Source organism: Phaenicophaeus curvirostris, chromosome 10, assembly GCF_032191515.1.
Source record: "Phaenicophaeus curvirostris isolate KB17595 chromosome 10, BPBGC_Pcur_1.0, whole genome shotgun sequence".
Lineage (NCBI taxonomy): Eukaryota > Metazoa > Chordata > Aves > Cuculiformes > Cuculidae > Phaenicophaeus > Phaenicophaeus curvirostris.
The window spans coordinates 10,655,287-10,678,777 of NC_091401.1; the positions used below are offsets into that span (position 1 = coordinate 10,655,287).

Below are 23,491 nucleotides of genomic sequence, written 5' to 3' on the forward strand. Positions count from 1 at the left end.
TAAATGGAAAGATAGCCACCCTCTGTGACAATTGATGAAGATGATGAAGCAGCCATGGGGGGCAGTCAGGCTAGCTACAAGCTAAGCTACTATGGGACAGCAACACCCCAGGAGTGTTTTGTGCAACCTAGGAGATGTGGCATGAGTTGCCATAGGTAGCTCTGCCAAGTTACCACTGAGATTTATTCCTGAGTCCTGTGTGTGTTATTTATTCTACAATGCATTTGTTGCTTACGGTGTTTTCGGATTGCCTCCTGTTTCTTCCCCAGAATTGTCTCATCCAATACGGTATTTCAGCAAAATAAATAGCCCACAAGTTGCATGTTACTCCCGTTCTGCAGTACAGCAGCACATGTTCAGGCAGGAAGGCAAGGAAGAAAACTGTACTGGAGCTGATGAACTAATTTGTTCTCTAGATATATGCTTACGCCCTTTCCCCACTCAGATACATACCACATCATTAATCACTATTAAATATTGGCAGCTTCACAGTAAACTGCATTTATGATTTGTCTACTGTGTAAGCAGAAAAAGCAATCCCAAATCTGCTTCTGGAATGGCTTTACTCTGCTAGGTTCAAAATACCAGTGATAGGCACCAGAGTCTCTTAATTTCTGACTAAAATGGTGATAAAACATGAAAGTAGAAGTGCTAATCTCAAAGGGCAGGTGTTGGAACTAATCACTTTTCTACAGATGCTACAGATCATAATGACAGCCCTGTTTCGTGTGCTGGTTGAAGCTGGTACCCTTTTGATCCTTATACTAGTGATGGAGCGCTATATGGAATATTGCGGTTTTCACGTGATTTCTAACCTTTATTTCTACAAATTAATTCTTTTTATAAAATCGGTGTTCGAGCAAATGCACTTGTTATATAGTTTTATCATTGTGCTATAGTCAAAACCCATGGTTATCCTGTATGGATAGCTACTGCACATGCTTGCTTAGCTTGAACAACAGAAAATGTTGGTATTTTGTGTTCCTGTTTCTGCAGGAGATGCTGTAGCTCTTCAACCTCTGATTTTCTCTGTTGTGCTTATTGTGGTGTGGGTGGCACTGAGATGCACATGATACTCAACTGGGGAAAAGTGAAAGTTGGAATGCTTCGATTAAGGTGGTTGCTGGATTATACCCAGGAGGGAACAAGCTTTGTTGAATGATCAAAGGTCTCCTGCACTCATCAGCTGCTCAGAGTGGAGCAGACAGATGTTTATCTAGCCAATTGTCTTGTAAAACTTTAGAATTGGCTTGTGCAAATAGCTGTGCATGCAAAACTTGACTGATGTTATTTCAGAGGCTTTTCTAATGTCATCTGAATATCTGTTACAGGCAGAGAACCTAGGATCCAAAACTGAATAAAAAAATCAAACAAGGATACCTTCTGCTCCTAGAACTGCCCAAGACTGAAGATAGTGTAGTTGTATTGAAAGTCGGTATATCAGAGAGGACCTAGCGATGGTTAATTGATGTGGAGTTGGAAGTTCCCTCTCAAAATCTGCGACTTCAGTTAACAGCTTGCCCAGACTTTCAACTTTTGAGGTTATCTGTTTCACACTTTGCTTCTGGGCTGAAATTACATACTTTTTCTTTTCTTATAAAAAACCCCAAAAACATTTTACTTGCTGTGATCTCCTAAGTAACTTGTGGACAGTACAAACCTATACAGACTTTCCTCTAAATAATGATAACACTTGGAAAGTAAAAGGACAGCTGTCTGTCATCTAGCTCAGAATCAACCTTTAGGAAGAGCAATGTTAATTTCGAGTGTTCAACTCTGCCCTTTGATTTCCCAAATAGAGACCTAGAGGCAAAGCCTCATTTTGTGCCACGTGGAAGGTTTTGTGCTGAATGTCCTTGATTAGTGTAGGCAGAGAAGCTTTGTAGTGGGCAGTCTTGAGGATCTCAGCAGCTGTAATGACAGCTCTGATGGAAGTTAGTGGTGACCGAGTCACAAGCCTTGAGCAGCTGTTGCATTATTATCTCTATGCAGTGTATCTTTGCCCATAGAAGCTCTACACTCCTTTCTGATGATGCTGCTGCATCAGAGTAGTTGGTCTTGATGATCCCAGCTCATTGGTTGGTGTTTACTTTAATTGCTGTCTAAATGATTGTTGCTTTCTAAAAGTAAGAAACAGCAAGAAATGCTATAGTGGGACAGTTCCTTTTTGTAGACATGTTTCTGGAAGAGGCCAGGAAACTCGACAGATTTCCTTGAAAAGTCTTCTGTGAATTCTTCTTCCATCGCAAAACTGAGACTGACTCATACAAAAGCAGCACTGGAGATTCATGTTGAATGCCTGTGTGCTTTCATTTGTCTGCCTCATCTGCAGTCTACCTGGTTACTACCATATCAGTAAATGTTCAAAACTGGGCTTTTTCCCCCCCAGTCCCTTTTCTTTTACTTTGATTACTGTCATTGACATGACTTAGTTTGGCTTGGAGATTTTTTGAAAGAGCTATATGGGCATTATATGTGCAAATAGCTTTGATAAGCACAGTTGAGAAGCCATCAGTAGGGCTGCAACGTGAATAATTTGAAGTATAAAAAAAATGAATTCTGTGATCGATAACCCTTGTGCATAGTGGTCAGAATGCAAATAACAAAGCTGCAAATCTGGACAGAGAGACATGCTATAAAAAGCATTATTGCAAGATTAAGCTGTAGAAGACACATTTTTGCATGGTAATCTATTGGATTTATTTTGACAATCATTTATTTGCCATGATGGTGGTTGTCAAAGCGGAGTTCATAGCAGTCTTGGTATAATTATAGAGGACTGAAGTTCTAAAGTTGATCAAACATTTTGTATCAACGTTGTCTGGGTTTTTATTCAGCCAAATACATGCCTTTTTTGATTAAAATAAAAAACTGTCTTGAAACTTTTTTGCAGAGGAATGACTACTTGGTATTCACAAGGTTCAACACTTTAATATTTTATCAGTCCCCTAAATTATTTCACTAACTTTTCTTCCAGGGTAAATAATTTAGATTTCAGATGCATCAAGTTTGGTAAAAGCCACCTCATTAACATAGAGCTGTAATTCTAAAGGAGATGTGCTTTGAAGGATGCTGGAATAACTACGTTAGTAATGTTTCCAAGTTAAATTGAATGGGGCAAAGGAAGAAGACAGTAGGGAAAAACTGGGCAGGCAGTTCATTTATTTTAATTTTGTTGGTTCTTTCACATTTGTTTAACTTGCTGCCTGACACAGGTACGCTGGAGGCCATAAATGTCATGGGTATTCGGAATACTTCCATCATGTTGTATTACAGGAAATTGTATTAGATCCACATCTAGAGCAGCTCGAAGCTCAGTGCTTTAACATCCCAGACCCTTTTCCCTGGATGTTGATATTCTATATTATTTAATTTCTCATAAGCCCGAAACATGTTAAAATATTGTTTGCAACAATTGATGGAGGTTGCACCAGGAAGCATTTAATAATAGTAAAACCACCTCTTCTCATTTACATTCCCATTTTTTCAGCAACCTCATTTCTCAAGGTTGAGCCCAAACTTGCAGATTAAATATTAATTAGCTTTTTTTCAATGTAAAATCATTGAAGTTGTGAAGTAGCTGAGAATGGATCGTGTTTAAGGTGGTCAGCAGTCAATGGACGGGGGAAGAAAGGTAAAGCTGTACTGAGGATAAGGATGTTCCTCTTGTTTTGTAGGACTGTTTATTCTGCAGCTGTTTTCTCTGTGGAAAACTTGCAAGTCATTGCTGTATCCAGGTTTGGAGCAGGTTGGACAAAAGTGAGATTATAATTCCTAGAAAAAGAGGAACTAGTTTTTGCAGTGTAATGAGGCTGAATGATCCCTGTACAGGCCTGAAGTCTTCCAGTTCTGTTCATCTTGCTGAAAGGGAGGTTTTTAATAGATTTGAGATCTTCTGTTTTCTTTAGTTAAACAATTTAATATTTCCATCAATTGTTCCTTTTAATTTCATTGACTATGTTGAATTACAAGATTAAAATAGCAATTCAGATGCTATTCTGAAAAGTAGTAACAATTCTTCCTGTAGGTGCATGTTGCAGTGCATGTAAAGCAGCAAAGACGAGGGTAGTTTTGGTCCTGTTGAACTTCAGATTTGTTTTACCACAGATTTCTGTGAAAGCAGGGATGTTTTTTCATGGCATATGGGACTCCTAAAGACTGGGATTTGGTTATGAATGAGCACGTGTTACTAGAATGGAATTACTTGAGTTTGTTTAATCAATTGTGGATTCCTCCTGAGTGACGCTGCAGCGCCTGGGTGAGGAGTTAGCTCTTTTTAATTGGTCCCATATGTCCTGGCAGATAGTATATTAACCATGCCTGGGGGGGGATAAGGGTGTCTTGTTGAATCTCATGGTGCATATTTTATTTCTTTTCTGCAGGGATTTGCTTTTTTTTTGTTTGGTTGGTTATTTTTCTTTCTTCTAAGAAGCGTAGATCTGTATATGTATATAATCACTGGCATTTGAAACTCGATACTCAGCTGAGGGATTAGTTAAGCTTCTGCAAAATTATCTGAACTTTGCTGACAAGTAACGAAGAAGAATCTGAGGTTTTACAGAGAAAATGGAGCTTTTCAGTATCTTTGGGCTTGGATTCTTAAATTGGGAGAACTTGGAAGCTTAATCTCCCTTCTTGTCAAGCACTAAGGACTTGTTCTTTGAAAGTCAGGAAATGGAAATGTGAGAAAAGATTAATTACTTTTGAGAAGCCTTGAAAACATCATGCAGGTGAATCCTTTATATCTAGAGGATGTGGGTGCCGTTGATTAATCCCAGCAAAGGGGAGTGCCATCCTCAGACACTTTACTCAACTAATTCTGCACTGAAAAAAACAGAGTAATTTTGCATCTGGCTATTTTGGCTCAGCTTAACCAGCAAGGTAGTTGCAGGAGAAACAGGAATGTAAATGAGTTGATTTGATTTTCTTTTGTAAATCTTTCTTGGTGCAAGTTCTGTCAATCATCCAACTCTAAAGCTTTGCTGAATTAATGAGACAGTTTGCAGAAGGGTATTTTTGATCACTTTCTGTAGACTCCCTTAATCGTAATGTAGGCTCTCTGGTGTGCTACTCGTATTTATGGCTTTAAGAAGTGGGAAGACCTACTGGGTGAAGTCCCCCTGTGGAAAGGGGGTTATGCATTTGCTATGCAATGGGATCCAAATTTTGTCTGTATTCTGCATCATCTGCTTAAGGGTTTGCATAGCTATAAACCCTGTCAGAGTTCCCCCCCAATGAATAATTTTCTGGTCTAGGCATGAAAGGAGTAATATTGCAGGAGATGAAATGCCTGTGAGTGTAGTTAGGGCCAGGGAAATCTCCTTGGGAAGGTGCGTGTGATGGGACAGCAGTGCTGACCAGACATGGTTCTCCAGGGATGCTCTGGAGCATGTACTAATGGTGCTTGTGGATGAGTGGAGAGATGTGAGAACTAAAACAACCTGGCTTCTTTCTTTGCCTTCTACAAGGTCTGGGGTTGATGCACTCTGATGGAGGCTTTCCAAAAAAGGGTGACCTGCTAAAGATGCAGGTCTGTTCACTTGGAGATGGCTAGTGTCTGTGGGAAGTAAGAAGACGTGTCTCAGAAACCCTAAGGAATGCCAGGATTAAGAGGAAGAAATGAATTCTTATTAATTTGTAGCTGTAAATGGAAGAATTCATGAGATGAAAAGTTGATTTGGTTTGTATTTAAGCAATGCATAAGCTTTTCTAGCAAGAACTTATTCTCTTTGTTTCTGCATAGTCTTAGGCACAATGTTACTCGTAGCAAAGAATCAGGGCAAATTCCCTGTTTGTAGCAGGCAGCTATGTCATCCAGTCCATATACCTGTCTTGGAGAACAAGTCTTAGAAAGGCAAGAGGGAGGTTGCTGAACTACATAACTGCTTAACGAGCTATTGGTTCTTTGCAAAAAATGAAGAGGAGTGGGAGGGTGAAATGCTGATTTTGAAAGGACTGTTTTGAGGAATGCAGTGGATGTCTAGCAGGTATTGTATGAGACAGGCTTCCTCTGCCGGGCACAGAGTGAGTAGAAAGAACTCTCTAAAGCATCCCCTGACACAGAAATTATTGGAAAGTCTCCAAGAGCAAATTGAAAAAGCAACAGCCGCCTTCATGCTGCAGGATTCCATTGTTTTAGTATTGGGCCAACTATACCAAATAATACATCTACTGGCAACTCATGTTAAGAGAAAAATATGTTGGAAAGCAGCTAAGGGGTCAGCTCAAAATCAAAGTGAATGAACTTGACGTGTCTATGCTGCTGTATGTCCTGTTTTGTTCTTTCCCTTCTTGTCAGCTCCTATTTCTTTATTTATTTATTCTCCTCTCTCCCTTTCTCGCTTTTTTTTTTTGTAATAACCTTTTTCTTGTCTTGGGTTTATAGTCTAACTTTTTAACTGCTATTTGTCCTAAAAAGTGCTGGAGCTGATAAATACCTCTGCTTGCACAGAGAAATTTTGGCATACTGGTACTTTTGAAATTGCAAACTTGTTTAAAATCCTAGGCTTGCACACAGAGACAGTACTTTTGGGGAGGTACTGCTGCTCTGGTGAGGAGAAGATGAACTGCAGGTGACAGGGGTGCCTTAATTCACATCAGTGCCATGTAACGGAGGTGTATTTCCCAGGCTGGTTTTATTTGCTGGACTTCTGAACTTAGTTTGAAGACAAGCATCATCAAGGATGGGATGAAGGAAAAAAAGGTAGAGTTTTTACCTCAAGTGTAAATGCTATTTACAATGATTGCAATTAATAGAATACACAATACAGCTATCTTTTAATTGGGTTTGGGTGGCATGAGAACTAGTTCAGTTGTAACAAAGTTATTAGAATTTGAGAGTTGACAGTGATTCCTGGGCCCAATTCGTACAGACATATTTAGATGTTCATCTTCCATTTGCATGCCTAATTTCCACTGAAATAGCAGATTGGGAATTTAGGTACTGTAGTACAGAGATTGATCAAAGAATGTTTTATTGTAGTACTGCAACTTCTTTTACCTTCTCCACTGGTATTTTAGGGAGGTACTATTTTATTTTCATCATTAAGGGCCCTGAAACATTGACTTCTTACTACTCTGATGTGGCTCTCTATATAGTAGCACTTCAGGTTCTGAGAAATTATGGCTAAACTGGGAATTTAGTCCATGAATATCCTGAATATTTAGATTTACTTAGGTTGGATGATTTAATTTGGCTGAGTGTAGAGAGATGTTAGAGGATCAGTCATGAAGTTCTCATCTGGTTCTGAAGTTCACTGCAGTTTGGAGGGTGTTTGTATCTGAGAATGTGTTTTGTTTGGGCAGCAATCCTGCTGATTGGAATCGCAGGAGCTTGGCAAGAGAATGGAGGCATCCAGCCAGAGCAAACTCAAAGTACACAGGGTCTAAGAACAAAACGTTTCACATGAATTAAATTGTGAAGAAACAGAAATTCTTTAAACTTGTAAGAAAACAAAGCAATGTGAGCATCGTCACCTAGGCAGCTGTGCGATCAGGGCTATCGATTGGGAGTGCAAGTTTTATTTATGAAATCTTGATAGTTGTGTGTTTTTTAAGCGATGTCTTATCATTGCTGGAAGAAGAATATTCCCCAAGAAACTGGTATTAGACTGAGCTGGAATAACTGTGGGTGCTTACATGCACGTAACCAGTAGTATCTTTGCTGAAAGGCTTTTTGACACTCAAGTGACTTTGGTTTCCTCTGTACTATATCCACTGCAGCTGGGCTTGCCATCCTAAACAGGTTCACCATGTCCTCATCCTGCTTTTCCTTCTGGAGTCCTGTGTCCCGTTTACCTTCATCTATCTTTTCTTTTCTGTATATTATAGGTTTTTCCATCAGATAAAAAACACCTAAATAGCACCTGTTACCTGAAAGAGATTGAATGAATTTGGTTTGATAGGCTGACAAAATATAGCTCTTGACATGCTAGATGGGATAAGCTATTAATAACCTTATTTCTGGACTTGGCTCGGTTTCAAGAAGATTACTGGGGCTGGTTCTGCTTGAATATAAAGAGTCGTGACATGATCTTGGATTTGTGCATGCCAGTCAATTTTGTGTGACAGAGCAGGCTACTGATGGGATGATTTCTGACTTATCTAAGTGCTTCTAACCCCTCTGTAGAGGATTTTATTATAGAGTTCATACAATGTTTATATAAACTGATAGTAAAGGACAAATAAATACGGCATAGTAAAGTTTAATATGGGGGGGAGAAAGTATTTAAACTGTATTAGCAATATTTGTTTAACAAGAAATGGATCAGATGTGACATTTATCTGTGCTGGATAGCATTTGCTTTAAACAAAACAAAGCCTTGAAATGGATTAGTTTTCATATGAACAGCATCAGAATTCTTTTCTTACTGAAAAGCTGGAGGCTTGGGGTGGGGTAGTCCTCAGGTCACAGCTTTGCTCATCTCACTGGCAGTGTAACCATATTGCTAAAGCATTGTGTTGTCATCTCCTCTGACTGTAAGAGACTGGAGTCTTGTATCTACAGACTGTGTATGTTGTTAGTTGAATTCCACTGGGAATAGGGAAGAAAGGGACATTTGGACTTTCTAAAATTCTCTTGCAGTTCATTGCGCTTGGTTTTGTCATTCCCCTCCCAAGCTGCTGTGTTTCACTGTGGGATGCTGTTAAAAAGTTTTGGTTTCATTCCAGAACTAAATGGATTTCAAAGGTAGAGGAAGTAATTGCACTGAGGTAGTACATTATGGAGGTTATTTTTTAATTTCCCAGGTACTGGTCTTTTGCGGATGCTTTAACATGGATTTTGTCAGGGAATTCCTTTGTAGGTGCTGTAGAAGGATGAGTTGTACAGAGATTGCTTCTCATTCTGGCAAACCCCTCTTTCAGAGGCTTTGAACTCTTAGAATATCTCTTTATTACAAGTTAACATCCTGTCATTCTGGGCTTTGCACTTAATGTGTCTCTGGCAAAATATAGCCAAATACAGGTCAGCTGGAAACACGATGTCAATTTATACAGTTGTGTGTTGGTAGTAATGGTGATGTTAAGAAGATGAAGAGCTGTGCAGAAGTGTTGAGCATTATTATTTCAAATTGTCGGTGCATTCTTTTCTTCTAAGGCACATTTAATTGTACAGAGTCACAGTGCTTTTCTCAAAGGTATTTGGTCTGAGTTGTGGAAGTGACTTATTTTTGCTGACAAATAAAACCAAAGCCCAAATACTGTTAGTGTTGGTTTTAACAGAAATTGTGCTTGGACTGTATATATAGCATCTAATGAACTATCATGAAATAATTAATCTAGAGCTAAAATGTGACTGCTGAGCTGGTAACAAAATATACGTTGAAAACAATTTAGAAGTTCTTGATTCCTATGTTCAATTAGCCTGTAGCTAAGAGTGTTAGTGATGACAGGGTTTTCATTGAAATAGGAAGCACTTTAAAAGTGACCAAGAAGGCAAGTATATATTTTACCTCTGTAGTGACAGTCATAGTTGGCTACCAGTTTGGGCTGCCAGTTATACACTCTTCAGTTTTCTTCTGTGGGGGAAATGATGCCAGTAAGACTTGGGAAACTAAGCAAAAGAAATTGATGGAACTTGAATCCTTGAATAAGAAAAACTGGTTTTGTATTAAGAGAATTTTCCAATGTAATTGGAGACTTCATTTAAATTTTGCTCTGAATGATTTCATGTTCAGCAAATAGGAAAATACAATGCTAATTACAGTTCTGATCCTTTCTTTGGCAATTAAGCTATTCTGTTTGCTGAAGGAATTTTAAAACTTGCTACTGATTTTTTTGTTGATTTCTTACTGTTCTGTTGCTCCTTGCATCTCTTTCAAACATAAAATCTGTATCAGTAGCACTGGCTGAATGGATAAGGAATGAAAAATGTGCAGTTTTGAGCTGTTCTTATAGTCGTGCCTGTTAAGAATATTTTGATGGTTTTCTGTATAAGAGCTACCAAATGAACCTAGTGGTTCTGGCACATGAAATGTGAATGGTTTTATGTTCCCTGAACCTTTATTTGCTGAATTGCCATAGTCATGCTTTTCAAGAACTTTGTGAACTTAAAGCACTTCAAAGAAATATTCTGGGTTCGCAGCAGTGGAGAGGTAATGTCTTTTCTCAGAAAATACTTTGGCTACTGTTATAGGTCAGTATTTGCCAGCATTTTCTTCAGGAGATGCCAGTTTGGAGTAAAAACTAAGAAATAGGTTCAGTGAAGCACTTTATCCTGTTCTTGGCTTAAAGCACATGAGTAATTCCATTGACTACCCACGTGTACTTTACTGGGACTGCTCACATAGTGAAAGTTAGGCATGTGTTTAAATTGCTTGCTTATTTGAGGGCTTACTGCGTGATGTCTCCTGGCAGAGACTTGGTTTTCTTATGGCACCCATCATATGACCTGTGTGCAGGGAGCGCAGCATTGTGTGCACTAGCCAAGCAGTCCAAAGCAAAAGGCTATTTCTGTGCCCACCCCCAATCTGTCCTGCACTCCTCTGGCATCTTATTATCTGTCTGCTGCCAATTGTGCTCTAGTGTTTTTGGCACCAAACCCCTCCAGCTTGCTGCTCATACAAGTATTGAATTGTCTTTGTAAGGCAGAGAGTAGTCTTGTCCTTGTTTAAGACTGTATATGTAGTTGCATGCAGAATAATTAGATCATGGTCACGGTTTTCCTCATTTTGGTCAAATTGTGCTCTCTGTTAGTAGTCCCACTGCAGTTGGTAGAGATGCTAGCAGAGGAGAACCATAGTTTGGAGGTGCAAGCTCACTACTCAGAGGGCCTTAATGGAGTTTTTTATCTATTGAACATTTAAAGGAAGCACTGTTCTTTGAGAACCTTTATGAACAGATCATCTACAGGCTCTTTCAGTGCATAGGGAAGGAGAGGTTAAATGCTAGGTCTTCTTCAACCTGATATTTCCCAGCCATTATCTCTGGTTTGATCTGAAATTGGTCCACCAGCAAAACAGTGCAACTTCAGATTAAAAATACATTTCGGCATGTTTTCTGCCTCTCTCTTCCTCTCCCATCCTCTGTGTGCACAAGGCAGCAGATAACCATGGAGATGGTATTTCCCCATGCTTGAAAAAGGGCTGGTTACAGGTATGGAATCACCATGATGTGCACATGGCAGGTCTCCAGGACCTTCTCCCTTCTGCATGTTTTCTTCTGCAGAAACAGACAAAACTACAATTGTAGTAGACAAGGGACCCACAAGCCCAGTGCTTTGGTTGGTAATTTGTGGTGCTCCTTCAGGATCTCAAGCCTTGAGCTTGCTTTACACTTGTTATGGATAGTTATCTGTTTAGCCTTTGCTAACAACTTTTCCAGAGAAGCCTAAGGAAACGAGGCTGTTAATTGCAGCTGAAAGGTAAAACAAAATATCTGTTCTTGGAGAGTCTAATAATCCTGGTTAGCAAAGAGCTCTGTTACCTTCAGAAATGCATGTTAAATAATATTCTTCAATGTATAATCATCCTTCGTGAAGTACTCTTTTGCTGAAGCAGTGTTCAGGAGAGTGAATGGGATAATGTGTAATATAAGACATATGAAAAATAGTATGAGTAGATTTCTTCACTGGGATGGAAACTTGAATGCTTGCGCAAACAGCACAGAGGCCACGAAGTATTGCTCTAACAGGCTGTAACTTCACCTGTGTGGTCAGGAAACAAATACTATTTTCAGACTACTATTATTTATGCCTTGACTGTACTTCTGGGGTGCTGTAGATCCAGTATTGTAACAGTTCTAAGGCCTAAACACTGGTAAGCTAAGGATTAAGCTTGTTTAGAAGTCTATCAACAAGCTTTCAGTTAGCAGATGATAAAGTGTTCATGAATTAAGTAGGAAGTTGATTTCCAAGAAACTCTCATGCATTTTCAATGGAATACTCAAATCCACAAAAATCCATATGAAACCAGGGTAGTATCTGAATAGTTGATTGAACCCTCATGTATTAATAAAATGTTTAATAGGCTTTCTCCTCACCTAAAACACATGACTGAAAAGCAAGAACCTGAGTTGATTTCCTAGCTCTGACAGAGACTTCTTCTATGGTTCTGGGAAATCCCTTAACATCTCTCTTTCTGCGAGCCAGGCCCCGTAATGTTTTTCTGCCTTTCAGAGGTGAAAGGGAGGATGAGGAACAGGGTGACTGCAAAATGAGTTAAGAATCTCACATCAAAAGTCAGAACAAATGAGCAACGAAGCTGGTGAAGGGGCTGGAGAACAGGCCTTATGAGGAACAGCTGAGAGAGCTGGGGGTGTTTAGCCTGGAGAAGAGGAGGCTGAGGGGAGACCTCATTGCTCTCTACAACTACCTGAAAGGAGGTTGTAGAGAGGAGGGTGCTGGCCTCTTCTCCCAAGTGACAGGGGACAGGACAAGAGGGAATGGCCTCAAGCTCCGCCAGGGGAGATTTAGGCTGGACATCAGGAAAAAAATTTTCACAGAAGGGGTCGTTGGGCACTGGAACAGGCTACTCAGGGAGATTGTTGAGTCCCCTACCCTGGAGGTGTTTAAGGGACGGGTGGACGAGGTGCTAAGGGGCATGGTTTAGTGTTTGATAGGAATGGTTGGACTCGATGATCCGGTGGGTCTCGTCCAACCTGGTTATTCTATGATTCTATGAAATAGTTTGGTTTTTAATAAAAGTAATCTGGAGTACATGCATCTGGTAGCTGGTGATTTATAAGAGTCAAGTTATGAAGCTTTAATAGATGCATATTTCTTTAGACAGTGATACAATATGTTACTAGCTGGGAATACTACCTTGATTTGCTTCCTATCTGCATATTTTTCCCCTTGGATGCTTAGTAGCAAGTGAAAATGTTCAGTTTCTCAAATGAAAATCAGTTCAAAGAGGCATTTAAATGTCGAAAAAATTCTCAGAGTTCCCTGATTCCACAAAATTGATTTGAAATCTTTCAAGGATTGGATTTCTTCACTCTAAGCAATTGCTGAGAAACTTCCCATTCACCACCACCATTACTATCTGCTTGGATAGTTCTTCACCCAAGCCTGGGATTATTCTAGTTATTTCAGGTTATTTCTTGTCTGTTATAGCACGTGACAAGTTTTGAATGGCATCTGTTGGTTAGTACCAGACACATCCAACTATTAACTCCTGCTTTTCTGTCATAGAACTGGAAATAATTGCTTTTCTTTTTCTGCTTAGCACTTTCAGACCATGATAAAGAGTAAGTTGAATGTCCTAACACTTCGGAAGGAGCCTCTCCCAACAGTGATCTTCCACGAACCAGAAGCCATTGAGCTGTGCACCACAACTCCTCTCATGAAGACCCGGACTCACACTGGATGCAAGGTATTCAGGAGTATAAATGTAACTCAGGAGTATAAACATAAGGAATGTGAGCACTTTGGAGGTGTACCATGTATGTATAAGGTCTCTAAAGAGCCCAATGTAACCACATGGTTGTTGTTCTGGAAACCCTATGAACTGCCACTATTGCTATGAAATTTATAAATCAAAAAAGTAATTGAGTGTTTCTGATTAGGAATTTTGGGCTTCAGTAAAAAAAGCTTTGGGTTGTGGCACAATGCAAATTGTGAGGATTTCTAACAGCCTGCAAATGAGCATGGCTCACTGTAAATGCTGCCATTGTTTTGGTAAGTGTTAGTGATGAGATGAGATGAGATGAAGGGCCAAATGCTGTGTATTTGCATTTAGCACTCTGTACTAACAGAAGTATACACTTACTGAAATAGGGTTGCAGCTTAAAACTTAAGGTTAGTTTGGGTACATATTTTTTTTTTTTTTGAGAGAGCAAAAAAAAGCATTGGGGAGGAGACTTAGATCTTGATTTGGTTAAGCAACAAGATGCATTTGCTGCTCTTCTTTAAAGTTTAATGATGTAAGAGCTTCAAATGTGTTCTTCTGTGGTAAGAAACCATACAAAAATAGCAAACAACTGCTCTGTTTGCATCTTCTGTTGAAGCCTTTTACCTTGGTTGCAGAGCTTGCCTAATCTTGCAGAGCTGTTCAGAATGAGCTGAGCCACAAGTATGGCCTGTGCTGGACAAATCCCCTTCACCTAGCCCAGCTGTCAGTTGTAGGGAATATCCACCTGCCCTTAAGAGTCTTGGTGAAAATGGAAACAACTGGGCTTTGGCCTCCACTGCTCTGTAAAGCGTCTTCTCTAGAAGAGCTGTTGTCCGATGCTATGTGTACTGCGTAAGGTTCAAAGTGCAATTAAATGTCCTAACCTCCTCCCCTGTCAGTGTGCATGCACACATGTGTGCACGCACACGCTTCCTTGTTGGAGGATCTGATGTGAGTGAGATGTGGTTGGAAGAAATTGCTTCCTCGTGTGTTCCCCTGCTTCTCTTGGCATACTGTGCAGATGGCATGGGCTGCGGGCATGCTGTGAGGGGCTTTGCTTGAGCAGCTTCTAGTCTGGCGCTTCCTCAGCAAAGTTTCTTCTTGGGAAGTATCATTTGTGTTTGACTTCTTGCCTGTCACAATGGCCAAGAAACAAGACCACTGGTGGATGCTGAAGCAGTGCTGCCTTGCACTGATGTGGAGGAATTCAGAGCAAGTTACCCCAATATGCTTTGTGTGGTAGCTTGTAGCATCTGCTCTTCTGCAGTGATGCCCTTTGTCCTTTATGTTGACATCTAATGAATTTTTAGAGAATATTAGCTATCATAAAAATGGTTCACAAAGCATCTGGCTTTCACCCCTAGTAAGAGAAAGTTCAGACATAATAACGCTTTCTGAAATCAGTTTATCTCTGTGAATGTGTGTAGAATTTAAATGAACCTTTTTACTTAACCTACAGTCCTTCAAGTAGACAAGATAGATTGCAGAGAGATCTCGAACCCATCAGTGAAGAGAATCTCATTCTATATTTAGAGATCTCTTTTATTTATTCATTTATTTTTCCTGCAGTGTAACGCAGTGGTAGTGACTAGGGAACATCTGCTGCCAAAACGCTCCCCTTTTCCTGCTTGCACTGTTTCTCCTTCTCCCCCTCTGCCTGCAGCCAGTTCACCTCCTGCCAGTGCTGGACTCTTATGGTGGTGTTTTTGGGGTGGTGGTCAGCCTCCCTTCAGATGTTGTGATTTCCAGTACCCCCTTGGGAAGATATTTCAACATATATTGTACACATATATGTATTCTTTTACTGGGCTTTTTATCTTCCAGCTGTTTATAGGCAATTAGCCTTCTCCTCTTTCCCCTGTGATGATTAGTTTCTTGCTGGGTAGTATGATAATAGTGTTTCTGTTCTGGGGAAGGACAAAAAAGAGTGAAAATAACTATTTTATTCTTCCTAGCTGGACCACACTCAGTCACGCGGTCCTAATTTGCTTTTATTTAAATAGAACATGTCTCTATTTAGATGTGTATATATAAAAATTTGTTCATTCTTGTTCAGATCCTAAGGAGTTTGGTTAGACTGTAGCTGTCCTGCTTGTAGCCCTTATGTATGAAGGGTTAGAATCATAGAATCACAGAATCACAGAATCACTTGGTTGGAGAAGACCTTTGAGAACATTGAGTCCAACACCCACCGCACTACAACCTCCTTTCAGGGAGTTGTAGACAGTGATCAGGTCTCCCCTCAGCCTCCTTTTCTCCAGGCTAAACAGCCCCAGTTCCCTCAGCTGCCTCTCTTAAGACTTGTTCTCCAGCCCCTTCATCAGCTTCATTGTCCTTTGCTGGACATGTTCCAGCACCTCATTGTGCACAGTGGTTGTGCGGTCTTGTGTTTCTGCTGGAAACCTCTTCGCTTATCACAGCACTAAGTGCCACCAGATGGAAACTAAAAATCTGGAACACCTCCAGAAAATAAGTTACTCTCTACTTAGAAATGCATGCTTTCTTTGTGCCTTTTAATAGATTTCAAGTTCTGTGTGTTTCATTCTTCTTTAGTGTCCTAATCTGCTTACACGGATTGTAATATTTCTTGATTTCTGTCCCTTTGAGCTACAGTGGTGGCATGAAGGGAACTGCCTAAATGACTGACTCTTTTCTGCTGTAGCTTTTCGAAGCACTGTTGCAGTAATGCAAAAGGACAGAGATTAGAAGTGCTGCCTGTGATTTTTGAAGTGGTGTCATAGGTTTAACTTTTTTTTCCCCCCTATTGGAAAGCTCTTCAAAGTGAAGTCAGTGCAGAATAATCAGTAGGTCACTGTTATCCACTTGGGTCAGTCGATCTTATTCCTCCAGTTCTCACCAGTGGACAAGCTTTTCTCAGCACCTGGGGAGGCTGAGATTAGAGGAGCATAAACGGTTCAAATAATTGAATTCTTAAGAGTATACTTTTATTATTTTGTTAAATATTAAATTTACATTAAAGATACAGCATTTTCAGGCGTGATACTCATTGCTTGCCAGTCTTACTGGGTTGAGTTGTTGACGTTATTAATGCAGGCTTTGTGGAAGGTATGACGCTGAAATTTCTGTGGTGATGTATCTTATTTGACGACTGACAAAAGCCTTGTTTAGCGGTGTGTGTGAATGGCGTTAAAGTGGTAACGGTGTATTAAAATCAACTCTTGTACATATTGATAGAGATTTAAAAACTAGACATGAACTTATATAAATAAATTCAGCTTGGCCTTTTAGGATAGTTTAATTGCCTCATTCACAAGGCAAAAAGAAAATGGTTCCTGTACTAAGGTTGCTGCAGGGTGGTGATTATAGCGGGGTTTATTCGGTGCCTGTGTAGCAGGAAGGGGCCCTAGCTGCAGCTGGGCTTCCGCGGCACAGGGTAGTTTCAGCAGTGCAGCACCCAGCTTGACTGTCGTAACTGGTGCACACCTGATGTTACACTTTTGTCAACCTGTGAACTGGACCTGAGGTGTTTTCTGGGAGAGCAGGGCAGTGCCTCTGAGGTGTCTTAACCTCTGTAATGCCAAGGACCTACCTCTGCATTCCTGCAGCCTGTGCCTGGTCACGAAAGCCACTGGGGCAGCCTGTTGCCCTTGTTGCTGCTGAGAGTTTTCATTTTCCTTTTTGTCTCTCTTTCTTTCTCCCATTTTTTTCTTTTCCCAAAAGCAACTTTCACCATTGCAGATGATGCGTGCCAGCAACTGTAGGCCCTGCTAATAAATCTCTGTGCACGTGAAATTGTCTCAACGTGCTATGAGCGACAGGATTTATACCAGTGTAGCAGAGAGTGGAAGGGGAGAGCTCATAATAAGTTTACAGGACGAATAGCGAGTCATATTAATAGTGATCCCATTATGATCCACAGTAATAAAATGTTTCTCATTGGAATACTTATTAAATAAACAAAACATTGCCTGATTCTAATTCCTTGTGTAAAAGAGTCGTTTAGGAATTAATGTCTGCTCAGATATTGCTGCCTATTTTTGGTTTTCTGCCTTGTTAATTTTCATTGCAAATGGCTTGCAGAAGAACTGTCTCTTACCACATGCTTGCAAAATACACCATTTCCACTCAACCCTAGATGCCTCTACAGCAAATCTATTAATGCTGTGTTGCTGTTTTTATTGGTCATCGCACTTTTAAAACTTAGACTGTTGTTCTTCCTTTGTCTGTTTGGGGTTTTTGGCCCCTTGAGATCGGACTTGCCCAAGTTATTTTGCCCAGCATTTCTGTATTATGCAACCTTTGCCACTTGTGTCACATCTCAGTTATCTCAGCCGTGGCAGTGGCCAAATACATTATTGCTTTAGCTTTCAGGAGACAGCTTGTTCCCCCTCTCCTAGGCCTGGTGGCCCCTTAATATTCAGAAAATGCCTGCATTAATGAACCATCCTCCCAGTTCATGCACCCCAGCAGCCCACACAGCATGGTTTTGGTGGTGGTAACCCCAGCCTTATGCCTCTTCCCTTTCATTGCTCCCTAAACCCCAAGTTTTTGCTGTAGCCAACTGAAGAGTAAATGAATGGCTCCCCTCTGTTGCACTGGAACCGCGCATGAGTTGGTTTTGTGTGTCTTTGATACTGAATCAATCACAGTCAATGCAAAGACAACATTGTCTCTCGTATTTCAGTACCCAGAGACTGAGATGCTGTTTCCTGTTTGTGCTGTCCTGTTGGCTCAAAAGATCTGAAAGCCTGAAGACTTTCTGAGGTGTGGCAATTCAGATGACATAAATGGGTGGCTCACAATCTAGTGTTTTACTGAGATTTCCCTAGATAATTTGAAAACCCTACTCCTGCTGAATGTTTATTGCTATTTTGACTACTGAAACTGTAGCTGGTTGGAAGCTGCATATATTCTTAAAACCACCTCACATTATCCTTATGAAGTTTAATAACAGTGTTCTCTCTGCTGCTATAACAGGATCAGGAATGATTGTTTTGAGTGCAGGTTTATCCGGTTGTAAATACAAGACCAGCTAGCTGCCTGGTCTTCATTACCATTTTGTAAGCCTGTAATATTAAGATGGCCATTAACTTTAATAAAGAAACAAATTGAACAAGTGAGACAAGCTAAACTGTACCATCACTCTCCAGCCTATTTTCCACCATGTTTAATGTGAGTGTGAAGCTTATTTTCTTCTTGCTTCATTAAAGGCCTTATGTTGTTATGCTTAAGCATTACATATTTTGTACTGTGAACTGAGAGCTTGTTTTTCTGCTGCTGTCTCCCCTCACCAAATGAACGAAAAGGGCATATGTGAACACTTGCATGGGGCAAATCTTAATAGCTTCAGTATATTCAGATGTATTTCTCATTGGTGAGAGAGAGCCTTTAATGATGTGTTTTCCAAAAGTGAAGTGTGTGAAATAAACCGATGCATCAACAAATACACGGTGTGAAGATGAAGTATCTCAGCTTAATGCTGAAGTTAGGGAAGAGTAAATGGCTTACAAAAGACTTACACATGATTGTATCCCAGAGTGCTTAACAGTATTTTGCCAAATCTTATTCTAATATTGAAAATGGAGAGTTGCATGTGTCATTTCTTTTTTTGAAATATGATCATATAGTGCGGTTGTCCTGCACCTATGAAGTTCATGAGCATTTCTGTCAGCTCCATTATGAGTGTGGTGGGATGCAACCATGCAGCATGGCAGCTGCTCTCAGCTGTGAGCTTCAGAGGGGATCTCTTTCGCAAATATTTTTATTTATTACGTGCATGGAAAGTTCTTTTATGTCAGTGAGGTTTTATGCTTAAACTGACTGCAGAGGAGCTAATAGAAATATGAACAGTAGATGCAAGGGGAGAAAGTTGTTAAAATGTTGTAATGTTTCACTTCTGGAAGTCCAAGAGTACTTAGGTGGAGAATATAAATTAGCTAACAGAATTGAATTAATCTTAAATTGAGCCTGCTTTAAATAGGACCTTCCGTTTTGCTGTGTTGGATGTATTCTGGCATAAATTTATTTACTTGTAAAGTGGCATTGTAAGCCTAATGTATTCTGAGTGGTGGAAGTTATGTCTTGTCAGATACGTTGGTGGTATTTTTCTTTTCTTAGCGTTTGCACCAGTGACATTTTTCAAGCCATGGTTCAAGTAAAGGGCATCTTGTTATTCAGGAAGCTGTTACATCCCATCTAAAAATGGTTGTGTAGTTCAGTTGGCTTCATGTTTCTGCTTTAACTACCTTCATAGCAGAAAGTGTATGGCTATATTCTTTATAAGACAGAGTAACTATGCTTTGAATATGTATATAAATTAAGGAAAACTGTACTTTCTAATTTTGTTTAGTTCTGAATTTTCATTAAGAGTGTGTATCTCCAACCATTTTAAAGAGTTGCATAAAAAGAGTAAGACTCACGTGTTGGGAGGAGGGTGCTGGGGATGGGAAGGACAGGAGAATTTCTGGGAGCTGCCCTACATGTTGATGGCCAGCACAGGGCTTAAACTAACCTGGGTGCAGTGTCTTTTCCCCGTGCTTCCCCTTGGATTTGCTTCAGGAGGGAGGGAGCTCAAGGCTAGGCATATTTTGAGGAAAATTAGGGAGTGAGCTGGCTTTCCTAGAGAGATTTGCAATGAAAACAGTTTTTTGTGTGTGCACATTTCCAGGAGGACTAGAGAATTGTGACCCCCTACGCCTTGGGCTGGGTAGGAAGGCTTCCAATTATTGTGGACCATGCAGCTGATGCCCAGATCAGTCACTTGGAAAGAGAGGTCACCTCCCCCATGTCCTGCAAATTAGTGTCCTGGGAGATCTCCTCAGCTGTTCCTGAGAGTGAGACCCAGGGGTCTCTCGCTTTGTGTGTGGAGTGGCCTATTCCCAACACGACTTTGTCTTGCGTGAGGAGATAGGAGCGGAAATGTCACACTAGGAAAGATGGGCTTTGCTCAGATATATGCTTGTTCAAGCCCATTTTCCTTAGTAGTAGGCAGAAAATATCCCCTAAACAACAGAAAACCCTTGAAAAATGCAGGAAATGAAGTCAGAGCATCCATTAGCACATTGTATTTTAATCCTCCCCTCGTTGCATGCATTGCATTGCTTGCACGAATGTTATGTACCTTACATTCCTTATTGCTGTGGTTCTGTTCCTGAAATGGATGCAGTGAGTCCCAGTGAAGAGAATGGGTGACAATGCATGATGTGGAGCCTAGGAAAAAGAGATTTTAACATAAACAGAAATCCCTTTGGCTGGAAACAAACCCTTCCCTTGGCTTCAGAGCTTTGATACTATTAGGTGCCTTTGGTTCAACAAAAGCTTGAATTGAAAGTCATCAGGCCTTAATTTTTGTCACAAATGGTATTTACCAGCAGAAGTAATCTAAATCAAATAATGTAAAGCAAGGCACTAAACAGTTTATATTTCAACTAGTTATGGAAGAGATGGTGCTCTTTGAATGTCAAATCACTCTGTAAAATGTGAATATGCAAGAAGTGAATATGCTCCCTGTAACCTGGTTGAGAATGAACACTGACCATTCCTGAATTTCACCCTTGCTTGTAAAAGCAACTGGGAAACTTGTGAAGTACCAAGGAGGCCAGGCACTATGTGCTGGTGAATGCTCAGTAGCTCTTTACTACGTATCATTTGTACTCCTGTAGTATTTCTCACTCAGAAAGATCCCTAAACTCTTTCTAAAACAGCTCTGTTGTTCCCTGCTGTTTGGCTGCCACTTGCAGCCAGGAGCCCTGTTTGCAGGTCAGATCAGCTCACTAAAGCTCGGGGGAAGGCTGTGTGGGCACACTGTACTGCAGAGAAAATATGCTAGGGGAAAACTAAAAAGGAGGCTAAGAACTAAGATGCGTTTAGTAGTAATGCATTAATGCATTGAAAAAAGGTACTGAAAAGCCCAATATATTAATGAAAGTGCTTTGATGCATAAAACTCAGCAGAATGCTTTTGTATGTTGAAACAAAAATATGGGTTTTTTTGTCAGTTCTAAAAAATCTTACTTTTCAAGGTACTTGGAGCTGTTGTCTAATTATAGCTGTCTTTGTAGGAGATAGCATGCTGAGGTAGTTTTCTCTGAAAGACAATTTAAATATTTAAAACACGATTTAATCTCTCTACAGCAGGTAATGTTTGATTTTTTTAAAATCTAAATTTCCTGAATTCCTTAGACGATAATCATCAATTACAAAAATATATATTGCCATATAGTGCGTGCCAGTAAGGTCTATCTTTTGCAGTCTGACACAAAGTCAAGGTAGGAGTATGAAGCATGGTGGCAACTGCAAGGTCCTACATAGCTACAGATGTGTTAGGATATTTTTTTTTTTTATGTTGTAGAAAATGTTGTGCTCATCACAATTGCTCAGGCAAAGCCTTTTGGTCATAGAAGCTAATTGCTTCCATAATAACTAAGATTCAAATATCTAAGACCTAATAGGTTTTGACGTATAAAAATTAAAATGAGATTGAAATTTATTGTGGTGGTTATGCCAAGCAGATGCTGCAGTCACTGTGGTTTGTTTTGTGCTAGTGTGCCCTTGAGAAATATTTCCTTCTTGGTGTGTCTGTTAGGAGGTATGGATGAAGCTGCAATTTGTGTTGCTGGAAAGCACAGAGAAGATGGTGCTTCTTGATGTATGTGCATTGTTGTGAGCTGGCTCTCAGGAGGAGGAGGCACGCTTCCTTGATAGCACGTGAAGTTATTCTTTACCAAAATCAAAGAACTTATAGTTCTCTGGCTGTTGCAGTGGGCACCACCCCACTCAGCAGCACGAAACATGCTGGGAGACATGTTGGCAGATCTTTTTAGCCCTGCTTTTTGACAACAAAGACGTGCATGCTTATTCTGTGAAGGTATTCTGTGTGGCTCTTTCCCTGAAGTTATGGATATTGTTTCTTTGATTTCCATTAGAATACTGCAAAATTTGCATTTGGCACTGGGTACCAGGCTCACACTAGTTTGAGCCAACATAAGCCTTCTCAGGAATTTATAATCTCTGTTTACAGCTGTACTATGCCCCAAACCATCAGTTCTTATTTTGAGGTGATCCCATGTGCTGAAATCTTCCCACTGCGCAAATGACATTGGCAGAAAAGGAGGCTAAAACTAGATTATGGATCCATTCTTCTGCAGATGAGATAAATTGGCCATGTTCATAGATGCACAGGCTGCTGGAATGTAGATTAATGTTGTAATCAAAAAAATATTATGTCATCAAGGAAAAGAATTATTATGCCAGAATACATCCAACAGCAAAACTGAAGGTCCTATTTAAAGCAGGCTCAATTTAAGATTAATGCAATTGCTTTAGCCAATTTATGTTTAGGTGTGTGCCACCACCGTTTCTGTTCCAGGAGTAATCCGGTTCTCCTTGTACTATTGCAGTATAGTCTTACAATGCAGTGCTATGTATAAATACATTAGCTTGGAAGAGAAAAGAAATTTTTCTGTTCCTGGGGCTGGATGTCAGTGTTGAAGACTAATAACATCTTTTTTCATTTCATTAAAAGATAATTTTTTGGGCATAGTTAATTAAAAGTTCATAACAATAACCATATTTAGGCAATACTTCTGAACAATTTTAAGGCTTGAGCTATGTAAACTATTGCTGATCAACTACTGTTATTGTAGTCTGTTACAAATATTTGACTTCACGCTTGTGGTAATTGAATAAACTTTCCTTTCTAAGGTTCTAGGAATAACAAGTGCAACAGAGGTGTGATTCTTACTATTATTTTTTTCCTTCTTTAAAACTGATCTGTCTCCTTTCTTAAAGTTTACAGTCTAGTTTGGAAAATCATTATGCACTCCTTGGTTAAGAACTTCCCTTGTACTACTAATCCAAGAATTTCTGGTATTCACTGTTAATCATTTCATAGCAAGATCCTATTAAATGATACATGTTGTCACAGAAAAAAGGCACTGAATTTCACAGCAGTGTAAATTTGGCATTAAGTTTAGCAAGTTTTATCAGCGAATGAAAAAGCAATGTTGAATCAGTAACGTCCTGTTAACTCTGATAGAACAGACTACTGTTGTATACCCACTGAGAGTATGGTCTGTCCCTTTTTGGGAGCAGTTGTTTGTTTGCCTGTTAGATATCAGCGTTTCTTTCTGGTTGCTAGAATTTCTTTCTGGTTGCACACTGTGGGGGAAAGGAAAATAACGAATTAATCAGCTGTAAGAT

General features: G+C 40.0%; 1 protein-coding gene across 1 annotated transcript in view; it reads left to right on the forward strand.

Moving 5' to 3' along the window:
* The window catches only part of PID1 (phosphotyrosine interaction domain containing 1), an 87,877-nt gene that overhangs the window by 21,227 nt on the left and 43,159 nt on the right, over positions 1-23,491 (forward strand). Inside the window, exon 2 of the mRNA XM_069864771.1 lies at positions 13,167-13,313. Within this exon, the coding sequence (XP_069720872.1) occupies positions 13,167-13,313 (147 nt within the window). The remainder of the gene's footprint in view (positions 1-13,166; positions 13,314-23,491) is intronic.